The sequence below is a fragment of the Dipteris shenzhenensis genome, chromosome 4 (assembly GCF_047967505.1).
Source record: "Dipteris shenzhenensis isolate YYH24624 ecotype China chromosome 4, Dip_SZ_1.0, whole genome shotgun sequence".
Lineage (NCBI taxonomy): Eukaryota > Viridiplantae > Streptophyta > Polypodiopsida > Gleicheniales > Dipteridaceae > Dipteris > Dipteris shenzhenensis.
This window is the reverse complement of record NC_141599.1, coordinates 52,753,180-52,764,491: the sequence shown is the minus strand read 5'-3', so window position 1 is coordinate 52,764,491 and position 11,312 is coordinate 52,753,180. Positions and strand designations below refer to the sequence as shown.

Genomic DNA, 11,312 nt, shown 5'->3' with positions numbered 1-11,312 from the left:
GTGAAGAAGAGAGGCCTTTGATGATGTGGCACAGAGAGTCACATGCTGCTTACAAACCAGTGCTTATCAAGGGGTTACTGTGCTGAGGAAGCCCTATGCTAAGTGGCATACTTTTAACTAAACTGAATCAACCCAGAGTTCAAACAAACCTAACTATGGTTAAGTGTGAGTTACTTGACTTGGCACCTATGTGCCATGTGGCAAGCTACTGACCATGCTTCACTAACCTATGGTCAATTTGACCCGCGGTTAAGTTTGCTTGGGTTAACTTTACCCAAGGTGCCACGTGTCAAAACACAATACTGTGGAGGAGGATAAGGTTTCGAGTGTTTTATTTGTTTCTCTGTCGTCGTCGCTGGCGCTGCGATCCGATTTGATACTTCCTTCTAGCTGCTCTTTGCTTCATGCAGTTCTAGCGAGGCTTTTGGAGCGGACGTCGATTGGAGAGGTCTATTGAAAGGAGCGTAGCTCGCTGTTAGAGCTATGGCACTGGAGGCTCAGGGTGATTGTGGAGATGGCTCGTGATGCTATCTTCAGAGTTTGGTGCTCGTAGGAATGAGCTGTCTGAGCACTGTGCTGCCCGTGTGCTTGGAGCGGCTCGTCTAAGGAAGGCTGTCCAGAATATCGTTGTTGTGATGGACTCAAGTAGCCGTTTGGTGATGGAGAGGCTTTGGGTCGCTAGAGGCTGTTGGCGCTGCAGGTGAGCTCGCTTCGTTGACTGTATTCCCAGAGGAAGCTTGTGATGAGATGGGAGGCGAGTTCTACTAGCCTGAATATTAATCAGAGGTATTTCCAGAGAAGACCGTTACAAAGCAGGTTGTCGATGAAGGCGACTCGTTTGGGGGACTACTAGGATCAAGCTTGGAGAAGCAGGCAGCTTAGAATCTTGGAGTTAGCCGAGTCATTTGTTAGCGCAAGGAGCTGAGTGTGGGCCATCAGAAGGTTGCATATGAAGGAGAGAGGTTCGTTTATGAAGCCTTAGTTGAAGCTTTGGAGGCTGGGCGACTGTTGGAGGCGACTGGCTGTGGTAGAGCAGGGGCGACTTGAACATGTGTGCCTCAGGATCTATGGAGCACTCTAAGGTGGATGGAACCTATGTGGAAACATGATGAAGAGAGTGCTCATGACATGTATCTCAAGTCAATTAGGTTCCAAGATAGATTAGCTTGGATTCATAAAGAGAATCTTGAGATAGTGCAAAGTGCTTGATTGATATTACTTCAAATGAACCTCCCTTTTATAGGTGAGGGTACTTACATCCATTTGCTTGCTCACATGTGGGATATCTCCTCCATGCCATGTGGCAGCTTATCCTTTGCTCATACCTTTGCTCTACAAGTGCTCATGGCACCACAACTCTCAACAAAGGGTCGAGACTACACCCTCCACTACCACACCGCAATAGCATATGCTGCTCTCCAGGACCCGGCAGTTGTGGAAGCCCTGAACTTTGCAGGCTTGGGAAGAGTTGCAGCCCATCTCCCGTGCCATCTGGACATGACTCTGCTGGCCAAGACATACGATAGCAACACCCACATAGGTGTCTCGTGAGATGCAGCAAGCAACCCCCACCACTACCAGATCAATTAGAACGTGGTGCGGGCAGCATTCAACCTACCAGTGGTGGGTTGAGAAATACTCTAAACAGAAAAAGAAGCTCAACTCCCTAAACACATTATGTCACTACGACTGCCACAAGTGCAGAGGCCGCATCCAGTTCATGACCATCCACAAGCCCGAGGTAGAGCATCCAGCAAGAACCCTGCAATGGCTCATGCAAGTGAAGCACACGAACCATCATCAATCCGTTGTGCCCAATATCTTGCTAAGAATGGTGAACTTCTAGGAGATGAATTGGGCTGACTACTATTGCAGCCAGATGAGAGATGATCTCAACACCCATGGGGACGTCATCCGGTAATCCCATGTACATGCTAGTCCTCTATTACCTGAAAAGTCAGCATCCACCAATCGGCTTCGACCTCGTCGAGATTCTGCCACTGGCCTCTTACAGATCGAGCAGGAAGATACAAAAACAAGACCAAAAGAGCAAAGACAATGCCAAGTGCCACTCCGGTCACTCAAGTGCAACCGCAGCCTCTCAACCAATATGAGAAAAGCCACTTGCATGAATTTGTGCAACAACAACTACGCATGCAATGGTTAGGTCCTTAGGATAAGGGCAAACAGGTGCAAGGAGGACCTATTCTCATTGAAGACCTCCAAGGCGATGACACTATCGAAATCGGCCTCCATACAGGAGCCGAAACTATGCTAACAACCCCCGTTGCACCCTTCGTCTCAGTCTCCACCACCCCTCAGGAGACAGTATCCTTCACCACCAGCACCTCTTCCATGCCATGGGCAGGCCTAGTAGAGGCCATACAATTTTGCAACTCACCCCAATACAGGGCAACAGGAGGCTATAGCCACATGACGGCAGAACAGTTGTCACGCGTCGATGTCATGGAGATGAATCTCTTTGAAGCCATGGCACAACTGCCACAAGTCGCCCACACAATCTTACAGAGGAGGCAAGAGCAAGCCTCACAACTCTCCTCCAATCTCATCCAAGCCCAACTCTCGGGACAATGGTCACAGCTTAGGCAACGGGCCATGCCGCACTAAATCGAGCCAATTAATATTGGGCTAAGGTGGAAGAGCTCGAGCTCACTCTGATGAAAGTCAAGGATGACCTCGCCACTAATGAATCCCTGGTCCAGACACTTATGGAACAGGTGGACACGACAGAATCAACCCTGCACATGATGCTAGAGCAAAAAGCATAGGCCGAGTAGTGGTACGCCTGCACACAAGAGTCCCACGATCAATAGATCCACTCCCTACAGGATCTCTTGACTCAAGAGAGAAACCTCATGGTCTCCCTCCAAGAAGAAATCGAAAGACAGCGCGCCATTGGCCACTCTGAGGAGTCAAGGTTGGAAGACCACGAGCAGCAGGAGTTCAAAATGTACCGAGAGGTGTTTGCACAGTTAGCCATGTATAAACTTGCACCACAAAACCTTACCTTCCACCTAGACCTCACTACTCCACTACTGCCTAACACCCTTCAAACTATTCTCTGTCGTAATCCTGACCACTACTGCCCCATCTTAGCCATGTCTTATTTTTCTCTTGACCTTCAGCCCACCTCCCTATCCCTTCTCCACCCCTGCGATCTCCAAACCCTATCCACCCATCCCATTCTTCTTAATTTTCAAGGCTAGTACCATGTCATCACTGAGTCCCTTAATTATCGTGCAGACGATAAAGTGATGCAACTCGTAAAGCCCAAGGAACTCACACTATGGGTCTGCACTCGCAAAAGTTCATGCAGACATAACTTGGATGCAGACCTACGGCCAAGCCTCAGCAGTCCAAGCCCAAGGACACTTTGTGGCCTACTAGTCCACCACCTACCAACCCCTCAAAATAATAATACTCTTTAATCAGGTGCTACAAGCTCTCCAAGACTCACTTGAGTCCTTGGTAACCAATTCACATAGCATACCCTGAGGAAATAACCGAAGATGAAGAACAAAATACAATCACCCTCTTTCATACCACCGCCCCCCCTACAGATATTCCATTACCATCTCCACTAGATCCTGCCCAACCCACCCAATAGACTGCCCAATTCACGTAGCATACCCTGAGGAAATAACTGAGGACAAAGAAAAAAATGCAATCACCCTCTTTCATACCACCACCACCCCTACAAATATTCCATTATTGTCTCCACTAGATCCCAACCCACCCAACAAGCTGCCCAACCTCCTCTTCCTTAGACAACACTGCCCGAGCACTTGTCCAATGCCTCCAACACCACCACTGCACAGCACGGACCCTCCCAATCCATCAACTCCAATGCTCCGATCGACCTCCCTGACAAGGCCTTCAACACTCAAAGCATCACATTTTGTACAAAGCACCGATGTCAAGACTCTTGCACACCCCCCCGAGATAGAGCCAACGCTGCTTGTCGATGACGAAGCTCTACCATCCCCGCCAAGATCTCCTCCTGAAGAATTCCATTGCGTTTAGGAGGCCCAAAATCCTCTACCTGTCAACTCTTGCCCGATTCTATAGAGATTTAGAGAAGTTCTGTATTTTTGAGCACCAAATAGTCTGTTTCTCTGTCAAAAATCCATTCAAAGGTTAGTTTTGGATCACAGGTCAATTGCAAGGGTTGACTCCCCATTTCCCATTCATCGGTTGGGATTTCGGAGTTCCAGTAAAAGAGAGATTATTTGCAGATTGTCTTTCTAACTCTAATTATGTAGTGAGAGGCATCATAAGTTCTATTTTCACTAGTGATGATTGCTGTGGGATCATGATTTCTTGGATATACCTTATGCAGATCACTCTGGTTGCAGTTTGCCATGTGCACTCATTCGTGGTTTGCATTGGGTTGTAGTGGACGCTTTACAGGCCATTTGGATGTATTGAGATCCTTGTTGGATGTGCTCATAAAAATGTAAAACTTGGCGAAACTTTAAATTTTTTTGCATAAAAGTTTCAAATCCTGGCAAATGTTTCAAACATTTATTTTTATTAGGGCATACATACTTTTGACATCAATATAAAATTTTAGCTTCTAAACAAAACTAACTTGAAAAAATCATCCATGATTGCCATCCTCATGGGACACCTTCCATATAGCTGTCATTAACTCTGCACCTGGTGGAGTACTCAAGTTTGATGATGTTGTGGGTAGCTTGTTAGCCAAGGAGATTAGGCGAAAATCTATGGATGGCAACAAGCAGGATGCAGCCTTAAATGTGCAAGGGGTGGATCACAGTTCAGGGGAAGTCCCAAGAAAGAGGGAAGTCTCGTAGCAAATCTAGGGCACGGAACATTGAGTGTTACCATTGTGGCAAGAAGGGCCACATGACAAAGGATTGCTATAAGCTGAAAAGAGGCAAAAGGATAAGAAAAATAATGCAAATTGTGGTGTAAATAAGAAGGAAGATCGTCCAAGGGAGGACAAAGGAAAAGGGAAGATCGAGGAGATCAATGCAGTCAATGATAATAGTGACAATGATATTCTTTTCATGTCTAGTCTACCTACAAACTTGCTTACCACTTCAGATGATGCATATTCCCAGGATTGAATTTTGGATTCTGTTTCTTCATTACATGTTACTCCCCATAGGGAATGGTTCTCCACCACTTATGACAGTGGAAAGACAGGTTGTGTGCATCTTGGAAATAACTATGCATGACATAGGAGGAGCAGGTGACATAAAGTTTTCTTTTGCAAATGGGTCTGCATTTGTTTCAAAAAATGTGAGACATGTGCCTAAGCTGACCAAGAGTCTCATTTCAGCGGGTCAGCTAGATGATGCTGGTTTCCATACCACTTTTGGCTTTTAGAGTTGGAAAATTCAGAATGGCTCTATGGTTTTTGCAAGAGGTGCCAAGTGTGGGACATTGTATCCCTTACATGTATTAGAGGTGTCCGATCATATTGTTGCAATAACCAAGCAACCAAGTACTTCTTTGTGGCATTGCCAGTTCAAGCACATGAGCCAGAATGGAATGAAACTCTTATGCCATTTGGGTTATGTGAGAGATTTGAGTTTTTCTGACTTTGAATTTTGTGAGCATTGTCTCTATGGGAAGAAGAATAAATCAGCCCATTAAAGAACGGGAAATAAAGAGCTTGAAAGGCTTGATTTGGTGCATTCATATGTATGTGGTCCCACGCCTACGCAGTAATTAGGCGGGGCTGAATACTATGTGACATTCATTGATGATGCAACTAGGAACATGTGGAATTATGCTATAGCTCGGAAGAGCAATGTGTTTGAGGTAATTTAAAAATGGTTGTCTTTGGCTGAAAATCAATCAAGTAGAACGCTTAATTGCCTATGGACTGTTAATGGTGGAGAGTATATCTCTCATGACTTTTAGCATTTTTGTGATACACATGGGATCAAGAGGGAGCTTACATCTCCTCATAGTCCACAGCGGTATTCAGTTGTAGAACAGATGAACCACACCATTTAGGAAAGGTTGCAATGTATGCTTTCCAAATGCAAGTCTTTCTAGTGGTTTTTGGGTTGAGGCAATGAAGGCTGCAGTGCATGTGATCAATAGATCACCTAGTAAAAGTTTGGATGGTGGTATTCCTGAAGAGGCATGGAGTGGAAAGAATCCCTCTTACTCTCATTTGCATATATTTGGGTGTAAGGCATATGCACATATGCCAAAAGAGCTTCAAAAGAAGCTAGATCCTAAGTCTAGGAGATGCAGCTTTCTGGTTTATGGTAAAAGTGGAATTGTCTTTGGGATCCAAAAGCAAAGAAAATCATACGAAGCCATGATGTGGTCTTCAATGAGAAGAAGATACATAAGACACCCATGAGGGATGTGGAAATGAGGAGAATCACTTTCCAGGATGTGAATCCACCCGCATATGTTGATAGACAGCAAGTTGTCCACCATGCACCAAATGTGCAAGAAATGGTGCCACTGTCCATCCAATCTCCCCCATGAGATGGTTTACAAGCCTGAATTTGAAGACGAGAGGAAGTTGAGAGAATGTCTTGGCTCCATATGGGCCCAAGTGGTTGTAACAAAAGATATATGATAGAGAGTGGTATAAGGAAAAGGATTGGCCCTCCCTTCAAAGGGTGACTTGTATAAACGGCCAAATGGTTTACGTTGGTCTTCATTGTTGTATGCACAAGTTTGGAATACAAGATCCCTCTTCTTTTTTACCCCCCACATAAAAATGTGTGGCTTTGTAGAAAGTGTAAAGTATATTCTATCGATGCAAAGTGTGGAGTATAAAGTGTAAACACACAAATTTATGGTTGTGCAATAAGTGCAAAGTGGTATGTGCTAATTGCAATTTGTAATGTGCTAAGCTTTAACATATCTTTGAAATTAGAATATAAATTTTCCTTTCTTTTTAAAACAATGCTATCTTCTCTTTCAACATTGACACTGATGCTTACTCCCAAGAGTCCTATTGGAGATTTAAAACATGAAGAGATGATAAAAGCTAGCTGCCTATCCAGATCTAGTTTGATGCATGTTCTCGATGCGAGGGAGTAAAGAAATCCAAGCTGGATGCAACATCGAAGGATGATGACACCTTTAGTCATATGGTTGTAGTCCACGTGACAATATTGTATAGACTGCAACGATGTCCTCTTGTGAGCATCACCTTATGCATGTATTTGTTGGGCTTCAACTTCCAAAATATGGACATCACCAAAAAAGTTGATGGAATGCTAGGATTCAAATTCACTTTCGAGTTAGCACTTAGTTTGTTGCCTCTCGTCCACGTGGCTATGCACTCTCCCATTTCACTATGATTGTGCACTCTGCCCATGTCACCCAAGGCCGTGACGTGTCACTTCGAACATCCGCCTTGCTCCTCGAACTGCGCCCTTTTGCTTTTTAGAGACCTCCGGAATACTTCCACGTGGATCCTCTCCCTAAGGAATAGTGTATAGATGTGAGCTCGATAATAGAAAGGCGCTCGACAAAGAAAGGCTGTCTGCAGTTTCCGTTTGGGGCCTACGATTAAGTTGCAACTTTGCTCGAAATTTTGTGAAGAGCCATTAGGAGCCAACGAGCCTTGTGGGCGGAGGGGCCTTGCACGGCCTCCTCCTCTCTAAGGAACATCGGCTATGGTGCTCAAGTAGCAGGTTTGGGTTCCTACATCCAGGGACAGGAGCATCGTCTTCTTCGTAGATACGTGCCAACTGTCTTGTTGTACATCTTGTGTCGTCTGCGAGCGCCGGGAAGGTTTGGGCACACCGACGGTGCAGCTGGCGTTCTTCACGAACATGATGCCTCCAATGGATCGCCATGGTTGGCTCCAAAGAACTCGTTTTATCTCCCGTTCACCGGTGTACCTACCCACGCTGTGGCAGACGCAGCTTGGCTCGAGTTGGGCTTGGGATGCACTCTGGATCGCCTGGATAAGTCTTGTTTTGAGGCAAGAGCTGCTAAGTATGCTTCTCTTTTGCGAAGGTGTGGAAATGCTAAGGCCTTATCCGATGGAAAGCGGCTGCATAGGCATATGAGCAAATATGGACTAGAGCAAGACCCGTTTTTAGGGAGCCTTCTTGTACACATGTATGATAAGTGCGGAGCCAAACAAGATGCATTTGGAGCATTTGTGAGCATGCATCAACGGAATGTCTATTCATGGAATTACATCATTAAATGCTGTGCCTATCAAGGTCAGCAAGACGAGATCCCACAACTTCTCGACCAGATGCTGCAAGAAGGAGTCTCGCCGAACGAAGTTACGTTTATTTTTATTCTTTCTGCATTCTGTAGCCAGGCAACCCTAGGTGAAGGTAGGCGGATGCACACCCGTATCAAGGGAAGTGGATTAGCGTCAGACATTAATGTAGGGACATCCCTTATCAACATGTATGGCAAGTGTGGCAGCCCAGAGGATGCACACAAATTTTTTGACAAGATGCCCTATAGGAATGTGGTATCGTGGACTGTGATGATTACAATGTATGCACAGCTTGGGCAGGCCATTGAGGCCCTCCATCTTTGTGAACAAATGGAACAGGCAGGAGCTTTTCCTGACAAAGTCACGTATGTCAGCCTTTTGACTGGCTGTGCTAGCAAGGCATTGCTAACCGAAGGCCGGCTGATGCATGCTCGTGTCCTTGACAATGGATTTGAGTCGGACATTATTGTGGGCACAGCCCTAGTTAACCTGTATGGCAAGTGTGGCAGTGTGGAGGAGGCAAGGAGAGTGTTTGAGAGGATGTCTACTCGGAATGTAGTCTCTTGGACTGCCATGATCGGAGTTCATACTGAGCATGGAGAGGGACATGAGGCACTTAAAGTCTTTGATGAAATGCAATGGAAGGGGGTTATGCCAAATAAGGTCACGTTTATAACCATTCTTACTGCATGTAGCAACCAGGAATTGCTTTCCAGAGGTAAGCAGTTGCATGCTCTCATTAAAAACAGTGGACTTGATTCAGACGTCACAGTGGGGAATGCCCTTGTCAACATGTATAGCAAATGTGGCAAGGTAGAGTATGCATGGAGAGTTTTTGGGAGTATTTTAAAGCGAGATCTCATTTCATGGAATGCCATGATTGCAGCGTATGCAGAGCATGGGCATGGCAAGGAGGCCCTTGAACTCCTTGACCAGATGTTCTCAGAAAGAGTCGTACCAGACCAGGTCACCTTCATGAACGTTCTTGCAGCATGCTCTAGCCAGGAAGACCTAGCTGATGGTGAGCATTTGCATGCTCTTATCCAGTCCGAAGGATTTGAGGAAGATCTTCCTGTAGCAAATGCCCTTATAAGCATGTACGGCAAGTGTGGCAGCCTGGACAATGCAAGGAAGATGTTCGACAGAATGTCAAAGCATGATGTCATCTCATGGACTATCATTATTGGACTGTATACCCAACTTGGGCAGTGCAATGATGCTCTTCAATTCCTTGGGCAAATGCAGCTGGCAGGGGTTAAGCCAAACGTGGTTACTTTCGTCAACATTTTCACATGCTGTGCCAACGAAGCAGCACTTGAGGAAAGTCAACAAATGCATTGTCAATTTGTCGACATGGGGTTAGAAGTAGATGCTGTTGTTGGGAATGCTCTCATTAATATGTATGCTAAGTGTGGCTGCATAGAGGATGCACGCAAAGTGTTTGAGCAAATGGGTGACCGGGACGTTGTTACCTGGAATACTATGACTGCAGCCTATGCACAGCATGGACAGGACAAGGAGGTCCTCCAGCTGTTCATTCTAATGCAGCAGGAAAGGGTTCCACCAGACAAGGTCACCTTTGTCGAACTACTACTTGCATGTACTCATGCTGGTCTGGTTGATGAGGGTTTTCTTTTCTTTATGTCCATGGAGGAAGACCATTGCATCTCACCTATTTTGGACCATTATATATGCATGATTGACCTTTTTGGTAGGGCAGGTCAGTTGAATGAGGCAAAATCTTTGATCAGCAACATGCCGTTTCAACCTACCATGGTGCCATTCAAATCATTGCTTGGTGCCTGTAGATATCAAACAGAATTGGAGAACGGAAGGCATGCTGCAACTTATGCATTTGAATTGGATCCAGAAAATACTGCATTGCATGTATTGTTATCCAGCATCTACACTGCTGCTGGGAGAGGGGTGGATGTACCAAAAATCGAACTAATAGAATAGGGGAGACAGATTTATAGAAGCAGCCAGATTGCTGTTCTATTGAGAAAAAAGGGCAGGGGGCATTTACACCCTGGGAATGTTCCTGCCTGTGGCTCAAGGGAGGTGATTTTTTTTGGGTTCGAGTCAAAATTCATATCTAAGGTCACTGATCGGAAATTGCTGTAAGGGATGCTATTAAATGAATGTTCCTGTTCAGACTACTGCTTTTCTACTCTGCCAAGTCTATTCATCATTCTACTCTGCCAAGTCTATTTATCATTGTTTATGGGATTGCAGACATGCAAAACTAATTGGAAGGGGGATTGCTAAACTTTTGAGGGCTTTGTTCCCTTCCCCTTCTTGATAACTAGGGGCTCGGTGGCTTGGCTCTATCTTTTGGAGCCTCAGATTTTTTATGAGAAGTGTAACCCCTTTTGGGCTCTTATAGTTTGACAACATGTAGTTGAGTCTTGCTCTTTGGATGATCTTTCCCCTTCTCCTTACAGACGTGCACATGCCTCGGTCTCCTAGGTCCGCCCATTTCACACTTTGGCCAGTATCTAGATAGACACTATACACTCTGATGTCCATTTGGTTGAGCATGCAGGGGTCTTCCTGGGCGGCCTGCGCAGAACTGACTATATTTCTCAGGGAGTGGAGAGGCTCCCCTTTTTCTCAAAGTCCACCACAAGTTTGAGGTGGCATTTTCAACTTCCAATTGGAAGTTTTTACTAGCTCTTCTTGGTGTAGAGGTTGTTTTCCCAATGGGGGTGTTTTGTTTTTAGTGCTATCCATGATGTGCTCTTGCCATGAGCATTTGCTCTTGGGGAATTTTTCCTACTAATAGAAGTCTTTTCATTGAAATAAAAATTAGCCATTGAACATCCTTCAAGATAGACAGTTATGAATTGTTTCTTGCAATTGGTAATGAATACCATAAACAAGACAATTTATCAAAGTCCGATGTCTTCTTTGTTTCAATAGTTATACATTGTACAACATAATTTATTATATCCATTTCTCCTTACTTTTTGTGACTAATAAGAAATGATCCTTGCAAGTTTTAATGAATACATGAACTAAAGATTTTGGTAAAGTCCATCTTCCATCATTTAAAGGCATTTGTCCACAGTCGCTAGCTCCAGAAGTTGTTAGAACTTAG

The 11,312-nt window shown here is 45.1% G+C and overlaps 1 protein-coding gene across 1 annotated transcript; it reads left to right on the top strand.

Annotated features, from left to right (window-relative positions):
- Positions 1 to 524: 524 nt before the first annotated feature.
- On the top strand, positions 525 to 10,171 carry LOC147903027 (pentatricopeptide repeat-containing protein At2g33680-like). The gene is made up of 2 exons (XM_087373994.1): positions 525 to 700; positions 7,573 to 10,171. Exons 1-2 carry the CDS (start codon positions 525 to 527, stop codon positions 10,169 to 10,171), a joined length of 2,775 nt encoding a protein of 924 aa, XP_087230120.1.
- The last annotated feature ends 1,141 nt before the right edge of the window (positions 10,172 to 11,312 follow it).

What these genes read in the sequence shown, in the direction of transcription:
- LOC147903027 (XM_087373994.1), top strand. Translation starts at nt 525, where the DNA reads ATGCTATCTTCAGAGTTTGGTGCTCGTAGGAATGAGCTGTCTGAGCAC. An exon ending in AGAGGCTGTTGGCGCTGCAG is followed by an intron (nt 701 to 7,572) that starts GTGAGCTCGCTT and finishes AATTTTGTGAAG; the next exon opens with AGCCATTAGGAGCCAACGAG.